The following is a 19,411-nucleotide window of genomic DNA, read 5'->3' on the forward strand; positions in this document are numbered from 1 at the left end:
ATTCGGGAAGTTTAAATTTTTAGCATGGCTTTCCCTTTGATTTTGATTACCTAACACCACTTCATTTACAACAGCTGCAACTGACTGAAAATTGTGTTTTTTATATTTTATGGTTTCTGAAGTCTTATTCTTTTTTTAGACTTTTTGGGACCAACTTTCTTCCTCTGTTTTCATGTTGAGCTTAGATCTACTTCTGAGCCTTCAGATTCCTCTTTTATAGTAGGCTCATAACTTGTACTTGAATCTGTGAAATCACTGCCTTCTAGATTATTTACATTTAAGTTAGTAGGTGCTGGACGTTCATTTACTGTTCAGAATGATACTGGTGGTACACTTGGAATGTCAGATAATTGTTAGGGTCATTTTCAGTATTATAATTCTCCTAGATTCATAATTTTTTACATGTGTTTGACTTTCCTGCAATATCAAGAGAAATATCCAGAAAATTCACTGATTATATGTAAAATTGATATACTGGGTACTTCTAGACCACTCTAGAAATACTGTAAGCCTGTAACATGATATTATCTACATGCACTGAGAGTATCTACAGAAAGTAAGTTAGGGTTTGGTACAATAAGATGGAGAGAGAATAACATAATCCAAAACTAAACTAACATTTTTGTTTTATAATACACCTACACTTGATTGTTTTCATATTGAGGACAACATACTTAATTATTTGTGTTTGCAATGTTTTTGGATGGCCTGTTTAATCTTCTGTACACAACTAATCACTATAACAGTTAATATCTTAATGTTTGTTAATCGCTACAATGTAACACTCTTAAATTACACAAAAAGAATGTCATAAATCTCGCCAACAAACCATAAATGAGTATTATATTGTCACAATGGTGAAAGAAGTGCAGTAAATTTTGAGGCAGAAACAATCTTCTGAGATACGTTAAGGTATCAATGTTGTAAGATATGAGGTTTTGATACTTTTCTATAAGAGACCTCAGCATACCTGTATTGAGATATGGAATCATGTAACTAAAAATTGATAATTTTTTTGTTACAAGGTTTTTGCTGTCTTAACAGCAGAAATGGTGGTGTAGTTTCTTTGAAAAAGATGCAGCAGATTTCTTTCCCCAACTTCCCTAATCTGAAGTTGGGCTCTGTCTCCAATGACCTTATCAATGCAGCATTACACATGATCTTTCTTCTTTTCTCAGCCTTTCAGGTCATGACTCACAAGACATCTTTGCACAGTAATTGTACACTTTCATATTATGGTGGGCTTCGGTGCAAAGCTAATTACAGATACATGTTGCATTTGATGAAACTTTGTCTGAATGCGTTGTTTACCTCATAGTTGTAGTCCTAAATGGTCAAAAGATTCCTCAAGTCATCATGGATAAAATCTCACTGTCTTGTTGAAGCAGACTCATGTGGCAAAGGGAGCAATAGGGACTGGTACTGATGAACAGTAAACAGTTGTTAAAAAGCTCTATCCTATTGCAGTGTACTACCTCATGCCCCATATATACTGTTTAGTAGTAGTGACTCTTTCTCAGATGTAATGTTACCCAATTGCATTCTATGGCAAGAGCACTCAGTAGTAGTGGTCTCAAAATGACTTTAATATTCTATTATATTTTGACAAAGGCTTCCCCTGTGTTAAGAGATGGTTGGGCTTCTATTTCATATCTCAATGGGAAAAAGGTTAAAGCATGTTCACTTGGTGGGTACCTGTCTGTCTGTCTGTCTGTGTTTCTCAGCCTTTGTCTAAAACTTCCAGTTGCCTGTATTGCCTAAGTATATTACAGCAGGATACACCTGATGGTGTTATGTCCTGCTTTATTTACTACATCCTAGTGTGCAACTGCACCTCTTAAGATTAGTATTTTCATCACATCACCGTGTTCTGTAGTTTAGTCAGTGACAAACAACATACTATTTCATCATGTGCAAGTCATCACTCCATTCCACTTCAAGAGAATATAGGCAAGATACGGCAGGACAGAGTTTACTGAAGTACTATAACCACCTCTGCTACTTAGAGAAGCATTGTCTATAGCAAAGAAGTAACCCCAAGCTCTCACATTCAGTATGACATACTGCAAAAAAAAAAAAAGGGGGGGGGTCACCTATAGGTGACATGACCATAACACAGTGTAACACTGCCTCTAGTAGGGATATTGATTGTTACATTTCAACCTGTGTTCCAGATAGTCCTAGATCTATTTTCTATGGGAGTGAGATCAGGTGATTTAGTCAGCAAGTTGAGATGCGATAAGGTTTATGAGTGCTTGTCAGAATAGGAACATAATTGTGCAGGGCTGTGAATACGGTTGTTGTCCACAGTTTACTCATCATGATTACGTGGAAGAAATGGCACCACCTGATCAGTGAATAAACATCCTGGTCCATGTCCACTGACCGAGTGAGGTGGCGCAGTGGTTAGCACACTGGACTCGCATTTGGGAGGACAACTGTTCAATCCCACATCCGGCCATCCTGATTTAGGTTTTCCGTGATTTACCTAAATTGCTCCAGGCAAGTGCCGGGATGGTTCCTGTGAAAGGGCATGGCCAACTTCCTTCCCCACCCTTCCCTAATCCGATGAGACCAATGACCTTGCTGTTTGATCTCTTTCCCCAAACAACCCAACCCCATGTTCACTGTAACCCAAATCTTTTTACCAAAATTGCAGTACAAAAAGCACACCTAAACCTCCGACTAAACCCTCCATATACAGGGGTGGGGGGTCAAATGAAAACCTTAAATATTTTTTTAAGTATTATTTATTTTGCAGAAGTGGTACAAAGCTGTATCACTTTTCAACATAATCACCCCCACACTCAATGCAAGTTCTCCAGCACTTACAAAGTGCATAAATACCTTTAGGAAAAAAAATTCTTTTGGTAGTCCATGCAACCACTCGTGCACTGTGTGGCGTACCTCTTCATCAGAACGGAACTTCTTTCTTCCCATTGCGTCCTTGAGTCGTCCAAACATGTGGAAATCACTTGGGGCAAGGTGGAAGGGGAAGCAAAAAGAATTGGCAAGACCTGGGCAGAATTGAGGCAAATGGCCAAAGACAGAGATGGATGGCGAGTTCTCCTGGATGCCCTATGCCCCCATAGGGGCCAAAGTAATTAAGTAAGTCAGTAAGTAAAGGTGTGGTGAGTATGGTGGATAAGGAAGACACTCAAAATGCAGGTCTGTGATTGTTGCAACTGTTGTACGGGCAGTGTGGGGCCTTGAATTGTCATGTTGCAAAAGGACACCTGTTGACAGCAATCCATGTCACTTTGATTTGATTGCAGGCCACAGATGATTTTTAGGAGATTTGGTGATGAGGAGTGGCGCCATTCCTTGCTCGCTCTCTTCGTTTCCAGTTGTTGGAAGTGAACCCAGGTTTCGTACCCAGTAACGATTCTTGCAAGGAAGCCATCACCTTCTCATTCAAAGTGCTGAAGAAGTTCTTCACAAGCATCAACACTTCATTCTCTCATTTCAGGAGTCAGCTGCCGTGGCACCCATCTTGCAGACACTTCGTGAAACTGGAGTACATCATGCACAATGTTGTGTGCTGACCCATGACTAATCTGTAAACATGCTGCAATGTCATTCAATGTCACTCGGCGGTTTTCCTTCACTATGGCTTCAACGGCTGCAGTGTTCTGTGGAGTCACAACTCGTTGTGCCTGACCTGGATGAGGAGCATCTTCCACTGAAGTCACACCATTTGCGAACTTCCTACTCCACTCATAGACTTGATGCTGTGACAAACGTGCATCACTGTACTGAACCTTTATTCGTCAATGAATTTCAATAGGTTTGACACCTTCACTACGCAAAAACTGAATAACAGAACACTGTTCTTCCCTGATGGAAGTCACAAGTGGGTTGGCCCTCTTTATACTGATACTGTGATGGTATGTGTGCATCTGCACTATGCTGCCACCTACAGGCCATTCTGCATGCTGTTTGTATCAACTTACAACTTACAACTTATCAACTTACAGGATAACGGTGCGAAATTTTCGATTTGTTATTACAAATTTAAGGTTTTCATTTGACTCACCCTTGTACTGCAGACAAAATGCCTCACTGGGCCATTGATGCACTCAGTGTCTTACATCATTTGAAAAGAGGCAAAATCAGTACTCATTAGACCGCTCTACAGTCCTCCAGTCTGCAACTGTCCAGTTTCTGTATTGTTTGGCCCATTGAATACATTCTTCTTCGTATGCTGCTGTGAGCAAAAGTGTTTTGGAAGGTACTCCGCTCCAAATGTCAACTGCATGCAATTCCCTTCTCGATGTTCACTGAGGTATCTGCTTGAGGTAACTAAATCTACGATTGTCAATGCAGCTCACTTTTGAATGTCTTTACTGACTTAAATTGTGTTTTTTTTTCTGTTTTGATATTATTAATTGATGTTTAAAATATGATTGCCAATGTTTATGTCAAAATAACTAGATTCTAAAGCTTTGTTATTAGTATAGTAAAGTACATTTGCTAAATCTCCATGCTGTTCATTCATTTTTATTTTTGGACAGAAAAGTACTATTTACATGCGTCAGACCAAGAGCACCAAACTAAGCAGAGCCCACTTGAAGAGTGTGTTTGTTGCAAATGATTTGGAATATAATTTAGGCCATCTAACACCACCTTCATTCAATTTGCTTGAAGGACCAGAAATTTTTGTCCAGCTGGATTCAATCGATAATCTTGAAGAAATGGTTGATTCTAATGAAGAATTAGAGCAATTTCAACCAAAAATAGCAGGTAATTATGTAGCTTCCTACTGTAATATGCAGTTATGAGTTTGGAAAATACGCTCGGATGTTTAAAATCAGAATGTACTGTGACTGTACTGACATTTTGTTCCATTTTGACCTCTTTGGTGTCTCACAATCTGTTCAGTAGCACATAATGTTTATTTTCGTATTATGACATTAATAAAAAAGAACTGAGTGTTCAGTTCCAGCTTTTGTTTGTGAAGCAAAAGGAGGAAGATTAGGGCTTAACATCTCACATATGGCTTGTTGTCTGTATTAGATGAAATATGAGTAGACACAAGAATATTTTAATTTACAAGGGTAACCATTAGATGGCCCTCCTTCAAGTGGTCGGACCACTCTTTATTTAGTAGAAAGCAAGTGGTAGCCATTGCCAGGTGGTCCTGTCTTATTCTGTTTACATTTTGGCTGATAACATTGTTCTACAAGGGTTCTAGTTCTGGGATAAAAGATTGTGATTCTGTATGAATGTTTAATGAGAAAGTCAGACCTGAAATAAAAATTTTGTTATTGGGGATAGATTTCCAGTAATTCGAACATTTATGTCATAAAAAAGCCATTATTTGTGACTAAAAGAGAAAAAAATTGTAAATAATAGTTGGCAATATTAATTCTGCATTTATGACAAATGTTTTAATATTCAGATGTTGGTACTCATTTCTCGTTTGTGTACCGTTATAAACATGGATTTCATCAAACCTAAACTCATAGTCTTTGTTGGTCTCAAGGGTTACTGTGTTAAAGTGATTTTTATGCAAGAAGTTACAGAGGAGGAAGGGAGTAAATACAAATGTCTTTGTATAATATTACTTATTAAAGTGTGTACTGGTATATTTTTGATTTTTCTAGAAATACCTTGTCAGCACTGCTGTTGATATAGTCACGACAATTTGTTATATCTGTGGGGAATTCGCATTTGCAAGAAATAGAGAGAATTTCACCCTTTATAAAGTAGGCTGTCAAACATTATTTTGGACTAGCCAGTGGAAATCAGGAAAAATAATGGCCCCACATACATGTTACTCAACTTGTTGTTGTAAATTAATAAACTGGTAGAAAGGGAAAGAAAATGCTGTGTTATTTCCTACACTTATGGTATGAAGAGAATCAGAAGACCATATCTCAGGGTTCTCCCCCCCCCCCCCTCACCTCCCCCCCCACCGCACCCCCCCGTGTCGAATATTCATGGATTTGCAAGGAAGGAATTGAATTGAATTTATTTATTTATTTATCTGTCTATAAACAACTTTTGTGTTGTATTATAAGGCATCATCAGTGTATACATAATTATACAAAAGTTAACATATATAAATGTGGACATTCTGTTGGGCATGTGTAAGTACTTTGAGTTTGTATAGACTGGGGACTAAGTACATTATACTCACTAAAGTACTGTCTGTGAGAAGTTTAATTGCTTGAACCTAAAATACCCCAATAGATTTTTTGCATCAGAGGAAAACCTCTTTTGCTTCAGCAGAGTTTCCTCAAAGAAATATTCCATAGTGCAAGATATAGTACACTGTAAGCATGAGCTCTTTACGCACACAATCCTTCAGTTTCCTAAGGAGATATAAACAGTCATGCCAATTTACTGCAGAGCTTTTCTGCATAGCATAATTTACTACCAATTTATATACCTAACAATTTTCAGTGTGTTTGAGTTTATTTTGTCTATTTTTATTTAATGTTGACCTATTTTCATTTGCATCAATGAGCTGCCTTTTCCACCATGGAGTTGTTGATTTGTTCAACAATATTCATATTGTAACAGATTGTGTATCTGGACCAACCTTCCACACGAAGGCCAGTGCCACACACTAAAAGTCTTTCAGGTACTTAAAGGCAAACAAATGAAGAAATCAATAGTGTCAGTGAATTTGATGGCAATGAAGAAATGATAACATCTCCTGCAATATATGATCCACTGTACCAGGACACTTGTAGATGTTCAGCACCACACTTATAAACACAGGCAGATTTTTCGTGTGTGATATAGGGCTAAGTAAACAAGACAGAACTGGTTGGTTTGAGGTTACAGGAATATAATCTTCTCCATCTAACTACCAACATCATCAAATTTGGACACACAAGGTATTTTTATTTTCTACTTTGCAAGCCAGTGACATTTTGTAACATTGTTGCATGGTTAATGAAAACACTCATGTTCAAAAACGAACCACAGGAGTGGCCAATGCCAGTTTGGCTAAAGAAAGTTATGAAACTTTGGAAGATATTCTCAAATTAATTAAATACAGTTAGCATAAGTGATTTCAAAATAATTTCATTGTTACTGGGAATGCACCAAGGCTGCACAAAATACGATTGTTTCCTATTCAAGTGAGAAAGTAGTGATAGCAAAGGCCATCACATAAAAAAGAAATGGCCTGAACGATGGAAAGTGGGTGAAGAAAAAAAAAAGTTAAATGTCAAAGCCTGGTGGCTCAAGAAGATATGCTTCTTCCATCTCTTCACATCAAACTCGGTTTAATTAAACACTCTGTAAACACAATGGATCAAACTGGTAGAGGGCTTGCCTATCTTCCTGAACAATTTCCTTGTCCTACAGCAGAAAATAAATAAAAGAAGGTGTATTTGTAGGCTGTAAGGTCAGGGAACTTCAGCTAAATCAGAATTTTGAAACATATAAGTGTGAGCATGGTAAACTTTTTAAGAAAAGTTCAGAAAACTTCCATGGAGGAAGAAGACTAGCTGCAAATTACAAAGAAGTAGTGGATCAGAGGATAAACACTTGTCAATATCTTGCCTGCAACATGTCTTTGACAGTACACTTCCTGGGCTCTCACAATGATTTTTTCCCATGAAAACCATTGAAAGACAGTAAGAAGCGAAGTGGATGCCTACAATGTTGGCAGACTAATGCTGGAGTATCATTTGAGACAAGAAAGACACTCCATACAAGAGAACAAAATGAGATATGTAATTTTTTTTTTATTGCCACATTTGCCACTCTCTCTCTCTCTCTCTCTCTCTCTCTCTCTCTCTCTCTCTCTCTCTCCCTCCCCCCCTCTCTCTCCCCCTCTCGCCCCCTCTCCCCCCCCCTCTCTCTCTCCCTCCCTCCCTCCCTCCCTCTCTCCCCCTCCCCCCCTCCCCCCACCCCCTGGCCTGCCTTCCCTGATGAAAATACATACTAGAAGTGAATTCTTTTATAAGAACAGCCTCAGACATCACCCTCCTGGGCTTCCATAATATGGTATTTAGATTATTTAACTGAAATTCTTGAATTCCGAAAAAAATAAGCTAACATTTAAATACTAATAGATTAGATAAAAATGGACATTCTAATTAAACTGTCCACGGCAGACAAAAACTGAAAACAGCTTTTGACTGATCTTTGATATTGCTATAAAATTTACAGCTTTTAAAAGGCACAGCTGTTTCTAAATTAATCACCCAAATTTTGTGAATGGTGGATCAAGTGTTCCCAATATTCTCAACTATCTAAACAATTTGCAACAGGAGGTTCTGGGACTCACTCTACAAATGTTTATGATCATTATTTTCTGAGCAGTGAAGAATGTTAGAACAAGATGAACTTCCACAAAAAGTAATTTCATATGATAAGGTGTCAGACCTAGTGGTGTAGCGGGAAAGCGAACGTGCCTGAAAACTTTAGAGGTCATTGGGATCAAATCCTGGATAGACCATGGAAATTTTCAGTTTACCTTTAATCTGACCTTTACCTCTTAATGATGTGAGGATTTGCCAGGGACGACATGTGGTTCAGATTCCACATCAAACTATAAGTCCCATTTTCCTAGTAGGATAACTGGAGTAGGTTGGGGACATGAAGGTCGCCGAAGTGGCATCCAGTCAAAAGATTTGCATGTGGCCGTGAACTAAACACAGTTATTATTATTATTATTATTATTATTATTATTATAGGGTGTATACGACCCGGGAGATCCGGGAAAAACCCGGGAATTTTTTCATCCGGGAGAAAACCGGGAAAAACCCGGGATATTTTTAGAATTCCAGGAATTTTTCATTGTTTTAGTTTTCAGTTAAATTTTTGTAATTTTGACTGGTAAGAACCGATACTCTAACAAAGGATATTACTGTATCCCGCTACTGCAGAATAATACTTCAACAATAACACATAAATGAGAGAAAAAAACGAAAATAACTTAAATTGCAAACGAAATGCTCCATATACGACGACGACACAGTGCTCATGAAAGCTTCTGCCAATTGAAAATGTGTCAAAGGTTTTACGAAGACTATGCGTGCTTCATAACAACAAATTGCCTCCAATGAGCGTGAAGTCACAACTGTTTACATTCGATTTGTTTTGGCAGTATGCGCGGGCTCACGCGCATGCGTAGTTGAGTCACGTTAGAATAGTAGATTCTCCCGCTTCTGGGTACAGGAATGTGGCTGTTGGCTGTGCAAACAGTCGCAGCAAGCAGCTAGATGCTAATGGGAAAAGGGGGTGCCAAATTCATATTCTTGAGGGAAAAAACTTGTTTTTCACAATGCGCCTAGCATTCAGAGCACGTTTGTCTAGCGATTATTCATATGATTTTGAAACGCTTCCCTGTTGGTTTTTGAACATTTTGAACACATTTTAAGTTGATTTCTGAATGAATCGTAAGTTGACTTTTGAATGCATGCATAGTGTACGTGATGTCTCTGTCAGGAGAATCCTCGTCGCATCTAGGAATAAAGTTCCCGCAGACAAAAGGGGACGAGGCTATATAAGCTGAGGGAGTAAAGCAGCACGGATGTATGCCAATCACTGTCTGATTATGTGGTTGATTGGGTTTGCGAATGATCAGCGTTGTTATAATTACTAGCGAAATCCATAGATTCGGACTACCAGAATGGAAATAAACGACTGACTGGAATGACAGGTGAGAAAGATTACGTATTATCTTCTCAGTGTGTCCAAGAAAATGAAATTTTGACAGAAAATTTTTGGCCAGATCGCTACACTAGTAAGGACCAGTAGTACAGTCCCCTGCTAGCAGCCGCGTAGTTCTATTCTGGAAGTAACGCGGAAAACGTGTTGTTCGAACACGTAATAACTCCTAACCGGAAAATAATCGCGGGATAACTAAACCTGTGATTCTGGCAGGGTTAATGAAGTTAATCAGCGAATAAATTTTGACAGTGGCAGCAATAGCTACAGAATTTGTGATGACAAGATTGTTTGTTAGAATGAGGAAGGAGGAGAAACGGGGACATCACAAAAATTATGGAAGAATAAGACGATTCCAAATTTATATAAAAACTTCGTACTACTACTTTTCGATCTCAAGCTTGAGAAGCTGGTGCGTATGAATGAAATGTGAAACAATTTCCTAACATAAAGCTTTTTGCTTGTAGTAGGCGTAATAGGCATTTGATATTGGTACTTCGTGGATTATATTCTGTCGTGTTATAAAAAAGGCCATTTGTGCCAAAACAGTGTCATTTATTGGTGTGTGTTACAAAACTGCTGCAATAATAGAAAGGCCTATTTTGTTTCATCTAGCAGACAGTGACAAAATAGACAAAATCAGATCGAGAAGCCACACCAGTCTTGGGTATTATTTGTGTTAACAGCTTTTTCAGTATTAGATAACGACTTTTCGATTTTTCATGTAGCAAAACGTTTGACGAACTTTGATGAGGTAATAGATTGTTTCGCAGAAAGAAAAGCTGTAGCAAGATTAGAGAGAAAAAAATGCTAGGAGCTAAGGTTTGAAGAAATGTGTAATTTCTTGCTTATCTCTTGTCAGTATTGGTTTTATATATCCTATATTTAATTTTATGTCACACAAAACAGCAAGTTATTAACTAATATGCAATAAAGAGTTCAGATTTTCTGAAGAGTTCTTGTTCTCTCAGTTACAAATAATCCCATCCGTTATTAATTGCGAGATTTTTTTAAAGAGGGGCAGGCAGTCAAACCGGCCGACTGGGGGCAGGAGAGGCATCACGGGACATTTCAATTTCTACTCTCCTGAATATAGTTTGGACGTGCAGTAGAAAAATGCTTTATGAAGAGGCATGGCACTGCACTTTGGCATACTTCCAAATAATATGTCTTACATTTCCTCAAATACGTATGTTTTATGTTTCAGACTTTTCAGAAAGATGTGCTCTAAAAGATGAACATATTTTGAAAATTCGATTTTTTTTAGTATTGGCCCGGTTCGCAAATGTCGTAGATCCGGTGCTTATGCGCAGAGCAGTCTGAGTTATAGTGGGTAGTCTCCATGTGACTTGTGTTTACATTTAGTGACCTTGCTGTTTCCCCTTGGTTTACTTTCACGTTAAATGAAAACAAAACGGATATCTGTGGCCGGGAGCTATAAGGTGAATTAAAGCGCATTCACATAATTACGGAAGGCTGAAATACGTCATTAGTTTCACATTTTATTTTATTTCCATCTTTCTGACAGTCAAGCATTAATCGCCTTGCGGAGCAATGAAGTTATTTTTGTCTGTTTGCTAAAGAAATTTGACTTTTGTTAACCTTTTCCGCGGAGGCAGTTGATGTATTTGAAACGAAATGTTTAATTCCATGGTACTGGCTAGTTTCAACTGTTCGCTGCATTTCAAGTGCACGTTTTCATTTTCTAGCACGTATGGCATTATGCCATAATAAAGAACTAAACATGATATAATACAGTACTGGTACTCCAAGAAAATTTACATCCCGAAAACCACACTGAAAAGCTTAATATCAGGTCGAGGTCTACTTCATTGGGAATCTGGACATACGAATGTGTCCTTTAAATATGCACTTTAAATGTACACATTTTAATATGGTTCACGAAATTGCGATGCTCTTGCAGTATCCTCTGATGTCTTGTTTCTTTTATGACATAATGTATGATCTTTCAATGTTTTACACGTACGTACGTACCACACGTACGTACATACCGGCTTCCTACGTCATGATAGCTACCGAAGCGCGGTGTTGCCTGTTATCTGCACTCTCTTTCAACTTTTACGTAAGTTGAACTATGTGCAAGAATGTACCATAAATTTATTAACTTTCCCTGTTTGTGTGTTCGTGCTACTTAACAGTGATGTTGCTGTTGGCTGACTACATCACGTGTCCTATGCTCTGAATATCCGCTGTCATCGGCTGGCGAGATCACGTCACATGAGCTACGAACGGCTTCCAAAAGGGCATCGAAATCTCGATTTCAATGATTCGGAAAGTAACATGCGGTGTTTGGTGGAATTGCAATGTGTACTTTCGTAATACGAAAATACGCGGCGTACATGTTGCTGCACATCAAAGATATTTCCAAAACGTGTCTTTATCCCTGAGTTTCGTTTTCTAAAGTACTGGGAGATTGTACACCCGTGTATAAAACCATAACCATTCAAAGGATTGATTAGGGAAAATATACTGTCACCCGGGAGAAAGTGTATTTTTAACCGGGAAATCCGGGAAAAGTCTGGGAATTTTTTTTACTTGTCCACATATACACCCTGTATTATTATTATTATTATTATTATTATTATTATTATTATTATTATTATTTGGTGGAGTGCATACAAATAAAATAAACTGTCATTGTGATTGTCTGCTCTGTGACAAGAGAAAATGTGAAAGTGGTTGAACTCGGCTCTTCACTGTTTGAGGTATGAGATATTTCCAGTTTAGTTTTCATTCAGTTGAAAATCTAGAAACTCGCCTCTATAAATTCTGTCATAGTTGGTTGTTTCACTGTCTATTCTTCAGATTTTTTGTGGCTTAAGCAACACTGCATGAAATATTTCAGGTTTGGATTGCATGAAAGAGAGTTAACAGTAAACCAGTTGATGACTAAGGTGGTGATTTGATTGTGGCTGATAAAATTTCATTTACATTGCTGAACTACACGCAGACAAGCAAACAAATTTTCTCTCATGATTTCTACCTCCAGATCACTAGCATAAATCAGAAAAATCTTGTCAAAACACCTTCCCTCCTCAGGTACAGCACAGACATGTTATCATGCTGGCTACTGTGGCATGTCAATCCATTGTGAAACAGTCTGTGAATGCAAATTCTAAACAGTTTTGTAAAGAAAATGAAATTACGTGCAAGATCATCTTGTGCTGAATGTATCATTGTCGAGGAAAGGCATGGTTAGTTGGTTGCTTGGTTGGTTTCATGTACCACGGATTATTTTGCACGAGAAAGTGTAATGAAGGGGAAGTAGTCTTTTTACATTCACATTGCTGATTAATTTGTAAATATGGTTACATGCTGAACATTTCTAAGCCTTTCCAGTAATTCCTACCCTCCACCTATTCCCTGTTACTACAGTAGAAATTCTTCTGTGAAGTAGCAGAAAACTTTCTCAGTTTGTTATCAAATTTTACTCTGTTGTCTGTCAAATGTTTTGTATCATCAGGTAAGTGATCAAAAATTTTAGTTAGTGTTGTGCACCCTTTTCTGTGCTGAAGACCACCTTAATGTGCAGCAATGAATGTCATTTTACCTTGTGGTGTTGTAATTATGTACATCATTGTTCCTTTGGAACGGTAGTGGATTATTTACAACAAACATCATGAGGGTATAAGTGTACTGTGAAGCAGTAGTCAGAATGCCCAATTCCTTAAACAAATGTCTGTAAGATGATCGTGGGCGAGCAGCACGTATTATTCTTACAACGTGTTTTTGAGGAATGAAGACTTTCTTTCTTAATGATGAGTTACCCCAGAATATTATTCCATGTGACATTATTGAGTGAAAATATGCTAAATGTGTCAACTACCTGATTTGTCTCTCCTCCAGATTTGCATTGAACCGAAGTGCAAGTGTGGCTTAACTAAGGTGGTTATTCCAGTTCAAAATCTTATAAACATGAGTACCTAAGCATTTTGAAGTTCTCACCCTGTTTATTATTTTCTCACCATGTGTCCCACTTATCATTGTTGTAGTAATCCTAGATGTGCAGAACTGAATATGTTGTTGAGTGTGCCAGTTTGGTGGTTTTGGTACATTACATAAATAACACAATAAATTCCATAAAACTCCAATTTGGGAATACTATGATTCACACAGTCAAATGCCTTAGATAAATCACAGAAAATACCAACCAGTACTATTTTATTACTTAATACTTGTATTATTTTGTGAATGAACATGTCAGTGGCATTCTCAATAGGGTAACTCTTGTGAAATCCAAACTGTTTCGCTGAGGATATTATTGTTACTAAGGTGCGATACTACTTTAGAATACATCACCTCAAAAATTTTGAAAGTTGTGTCAGCAGTGAAAAAGGCCAGTAGTTATTGATATCTCTTATCGCCTTACTTAAAAAGGGGCTTAGCAACAGCATATTATACTCTCTCTGAAAAAAATGTCTTGAGTTAGTAATGCATTACATATTTCAGATAAGAATGGTCTCATTTTATGGGAACAAATCTTTAGTACTCTGTGTGAAACACTATCAAAGCCAGATGAGTTTTTATTTATGATAGAATGTGTAATTTTCTTAATTTCAGAAGGAGAAGGTGGTGATACAATTTTATGAGAGTTTCTTTTTCAAAGGTGTGCTGTGGTTTTTCTCTTGAACTGTTTGTCCCTGTGCTTTCTACTACATGTAAGAAATGATTATTGAATATATTGGCTCATCATTTGTAGCCCTTCAGTTCAGTAGTGATGTTATCCTGTTCTGTGGCTGATAATCCTGTCTCTCGTTTCACTACATTTCCTATAGGCTTAAGTCTGTTGTTGGAACTACTGATTTCTGATATTAAGTGCACATTGCTTGTTTTTTTAATAAAATTTTTGGTAATTTTATGTAGTTTTTGTACCGTGCAACTGCTGCAGGATCTGTACTTGTTCTTGCCAACAGATACATTTCCTTTTTCATTTCACATGGTACTTTAATGCCTCTAGTGATCCATGGCTTTTACATGACTGTTTAATATTATTTCTGGTTAGTTTATTATGAAATCTATTTTCAAATAATGATATGAAGTTACCATGAAATAGATAAAATCTGATGTTAGCATTTGGTTTATAGTGAATGAAATTCACCTCTTGTAAACTATTCTCAAAAACATTTGTCTTGGAGTCATTAATTATTCTAACAGATTTCCGCTGATGAGTATTCATACTGTAAGGCAGTATGTTATCCTAACTAATTGTGCCTCATGATCACAATCATGATTTGTCACTTGGTAAACAGTTGTTTTCTTGCTTTGAGCTTCACCAAAGAAAACCTTATGAATTAGAGTCATAGTGCCTTTATCCACCTGTGCTGTTAAGTTCATTACTGAGACCAAACTGTAGGATCTGATAAGGTTTCCAGATATTTTTCCTACCAGAATCCTTCAGAAAATCTGCACTAAAGTCACCATAGACTTAACTATGTCCTCTTGTCTGATAAATAGCATAGTAACACTTCGAAATTTCACAGTGGGTATCTGTATACGGTTACAACTAAAAGTGAACTATTTTTCAATATAAGTTCACAAGCACACACTTCTGTGTTCTGATCACTAGAAAATATACTTATCTCATTGTTTCTGAACTTGTGTTCCATCTTAGTATATGTGACAACTCCTCCTTTTCCCATATTAGCCCTGAATGAGTAAACTGCTAGAGTGTAATATCTTTTGCATGTAACTTACATAACCCTGTGGGTATGTGGTGCCCAGTCAGGCACAAGATGTTGATCTTTTCAAAGCTCTCTAAATTTTCCAGACAAGAAGTGCTTCTGCTTTATTACTGTCCTCTAATATTTTAATTAAATAAGCTGCTCTTTCTTTTCTGTACATGCTTAAGCATTTTGTGGGACTCTTTCATTACTTTGACTTATTTTAAAACAGGGTGCCTGAATCCTGATTCTAACCTAAAAAAGTTACCTCTCTGACACCAATAACCATAGGGAACCAAATTTGAGTGATGCTGGGCCCCTTGTATATTTTCCATAAGAAGCTCAGCCAACCTTTCCCTCTCCTATTGATGTGTAGACCAGGTCTAGTATATCCCCACCTTGCAATTGTAGCAACAGCCACTGCACTCATATGAGATTTCATTCCAGTCACCAGCAGCCTACTCAACTGAGATGTTTACACGACTCACAGCAGTGTTAATCCAGGATTGGTCATGGTATTTTAGGACCTCCTCAAAAATCATATTTGTCATCCTTAATATGTGAGAGTGGCTGGAAATGAGAGAGAATAAACTTTGGCTGCTTAAACTGATCATTTGACTGGCATACTGCCATCCGGGAAGAGTGATTTGCTCTCAACTCTGTCAACCACAGAGTGTAGCACCTAAATGATTTTTTCCTACATAATTGAAAATCGTGTTTCAGAAAAAATTCATCCTGTCATGTGTGGAAATATTCTAATTGTTCCTCCTTTTGTTGCTATAAATAACAAACGTTCAAAATCAAAGAGCTCAGACCATTGCTCACTACTCGGACATCAGTTTATTCTCACATCTTACAGCCTGGCAGCTACTAAATGTGTTGAAAATTGTGATACTATAAGAATGTGTGAAAGGCAACATTTTTAACTTTCCACCACAATACAGAAGTACAAACTATACGTGAAGACTATTTGGAAAGGAAGGAATGACAGGTCGTGAAATGGAAACTACAGTGAAAACGAAACTGTTTTATTTGCAACAGTTATCTACAATTTCCAGCTACGTATCTCTATAGTCGCTGATACGACTTAGACGTTTGTCGTAGCGTTGTACCATCTTTCCAATACCCTCATTATAGAAGGCAGCCGCCAGTGCTTTCTGCCAATTCTGTAAACTGGCCTACAGCTTGTTGTCTGTGCCAAAATGTAGTCTTCATAGCCAGCAGTTGAAGTGAGCAGAGATGAAACTCAGAGGGAGACAATTACAGGCTGTATTGTGGGTAATCAAACATTTCCAATTGAAGACGATGCCGGAGCATCTTCATTGCCCTCCAGGCGGCTGAGAATTGTCTTGAAGAAGAAAACACTTGACAGTTATGTAGTGTTGGCTGCATAGCTTCAGGCAAAATTTCTCACCAGGCCCTCGTACTTGGTGGGGGACACTATTGTTCTAGGTATCTTTATGTGCCCCCTGTGTGCTCAGAACTATAAAAAATGACATAACGCAATCGATGGGCATACTAGAGACACTGCCCAACACAGCTGTGCAAAACTTCATCAGATTTTCACTGTGATTTCTCATTTCGGGACCGATTGTTCCTTACTTTCCGAATAACCCTCGTAGTTTCAGAAATGCTTTTGTGGATATTTTCTCTCTGATTGCTGTAGGTACTTGCAACTGTTTGTAGGTATTCCTTTTGAATAGCTTTTGTAAGGTGTGCAGTTCTTTGGGTGGTTTTTGCATTGATAGGACTCTTCAGTGGTGATATTCTTCTGAGTAGCATATTTTTGTGTAAGACAATGGTACTCGTAGTTGAAGGTAAACAGATTAAAAATTCTTATGAATTGACTTTCTGTACACCTGTACCATATGTACAGCCAAGTGAAATGTGTGTACACAGTTCCCAAATGATGAATTTGTTTGTGGCTGTAATTTTTTATACTAAAATAATATTCATTTGGAAATTCAAAGTGTTAGTAGCAGCAAACAGTGCACAAAGTATGTGTGATGCTGTTAATAATCACTGAGCTTCATAGAATGTGAATGGTGCTGTTCTTATAAGGCTCTTATTAAATAAGGTGGCAAATCAGTTAAGTCCCTTTACTCTTCTTCAGGAGTAGTGAAATTCAAATGTGTGTCCAAACATTAGCATTCTAAAACAAAATTAATGAAGAGCTCCATTGTCCATAGATCTGCAAACTAGTGTAAATTTTGCTATACACACTGAATGCTCGTTTCTGGTGAAGAATAAACAGGACTAATCTCCTAACATAATGGCACCTTCATAAAGCTGTGGGTATGCGGTGTTCAATGACACCATTTGGTTCCTGCAGTGAAGTCTAACTGTTGTTAAGGAATATAACTGTGTAACCCAATCAGAAAGTGTGTAACGTCATTTATCAGTCATTGACATGCAGTGTAGCCAGTAACTACACTTGACTGAACCTTAGGGATGCTGAATCATTGCTCCCCACTGTCTGAACAGCGGAGCTCAAAACTGTTAATACTAAAGAAAGAGTGTGGTACAATTCTTTGCTGAAGAACTGGGTGCAGTGGTTATCACAGTGGTTTTTTGTTTGTGAGAAGTGGGGTCCAAATCCCTGTCCATCTATTTGGATTTAGGTTCAGATATTCCATGGTTTTCTAAATCATTAAGTCAAATGTGGATTGGTTGCTTTGGAAAGGACACCACTGACTCCCTTCTGTGTCTTTGTCTCGTCAGAGCTTATGGTGCAACTTGCATTACCTTGTAACTAACTAATGGGGGATTAAACTGTAATCTTCCTTCCTTTTTGTGTAATGCAGATGAATTATCCTGTGGAGAATGACTTTTAGGAACTGACAGATTGGTATTTGGTATGGTCCATTCTGAAATGCCTTCACAGTGTGAATAATACACAGTGGCACATCCGCAACCAGCCGTGGTGATTTAGGTTTTCTGTGATTTTACTAAGTTGCTTCCTTTGAAAGGACACAGCTGACTTCCTTCCCCATACTTTCCCAATCCACTGGGACTGATGACCTTGTTCAGTCCCCCTCCCCCCCACCCCCCACCTATCAACCAACCAACCAACCGACGACACACATTTGGCCCCTATGACCCTCACTCTTTGCACTTTGGTCAGTTCACATAATGTGATACAAACAGTTCTGGTGAAAGACTTTTGCATTAAAGCTGAAAGTGATATTACTTATAACCACAGTTTCAAGTCAGCCTGGCCTGTTTGATCTTTACCCATTGAAGATGGCAACAAATGCTGTACATATTAGTGTGTTTCAGTTCCTTGTCAAGATGTGTATTTTGTAAATCCCTCACTCTTGAACATCAAATGTGAAATTTGTCCAAAATCTCATAATCAAATAACGAAATTTGAAAATCTGTAATGAGCATACTGTGCTTTTGTTAATTGTTCATTTTTGTCTGCTGTGACTGTTACAACAAAAACACACAGGCCTTTATAGTTTTGGATTTTATATAATATCAGACATCCTGTATTTTACTGCAGTTTCCAAGAATTAATCAAGTTTGTCAATAATAGTAGGTATGTCGAAATCTATTCTGTTTGTTTAATTGTGTTATGAAGGCAACTGTTAGCTATACACAACTTGCGTCAAATGCAGGTTTGGGACAGGAATGGTGTGGACAACAGTAATGCTTCGTTGAGACAGTGTGGTGCAGTTTTTAATTTAATTGTGCGATAATTGGTATCTACTTAAGCAACAGTAATGCCTTCCTCTGTACATGAGTGCAGTTCACCTCATTAGTTCCCTCTTTCCCCCTCCTTAAACCTCCGTTACCCAAAACTACTTTACACACCAAGATATTAATGTACATCTGCACAAACCTTCATTACTATTGCCAATATTTCTCATGTTTATCATTATTATTTGATTTTTTGTTTTACTGTTATTATTATTGCTTTTATCATAATCTGTATGTATAGCAACTGTTGTAAAAATACTTCCGCATTTACTTTATTAGGTCTTAGTCACTAGAGTAAGCTAATTTTCTCATTTAAACTATGTTCATGATGTAACTCTGATGTGTGAAATGCTGCATGTGTGGAACACTGGTCCGATGTAAGAGAGGGCCTG

The 19,411-nt window shown here is 37.7% G+C and overlaps 1 protein-coding gene across 2 annotated transcripts in view; it reads left to right on the forward strand.

Moving 5' to 3' along the window:
• LOC126248702 (uncharacterized) overlaps positions 1 to 19,411 on the forward strand; it is a 49,791-nt gene that overhangs the window by 20,304 nt on the left and 10,076 nt on the right. For both annotated transcript variants that reach the window (XM_049949986.1, XM_049949988.1), the window contains exon 3: positions 4,515 to 4,743. In XM_049949986.1, the coding sequence (XP_049805943.1) occupies positions 4,515 to 4,743 (229 nt within the window). The remainder of the gene's footprint in view (positions 1 to 4,514; positions 4,744 to 19,411) is intronic.

This window comes from Schistocerca nitens, chromosome 3, assembly GCF_023898315.1.
Source record: "Schistocerca nitens isolate TAMUIC-IGC-003100 chromosome 3, iqSchNite1.1, whole genome shotgun sequence".
NCBI classification, from domain to species: domain Eukaryota; kingdom Metazoa; phylum Arthropoda; class Insecta; order Orthoptera; family Acrididae; genus Schistocerca; species Schistocerca nitens.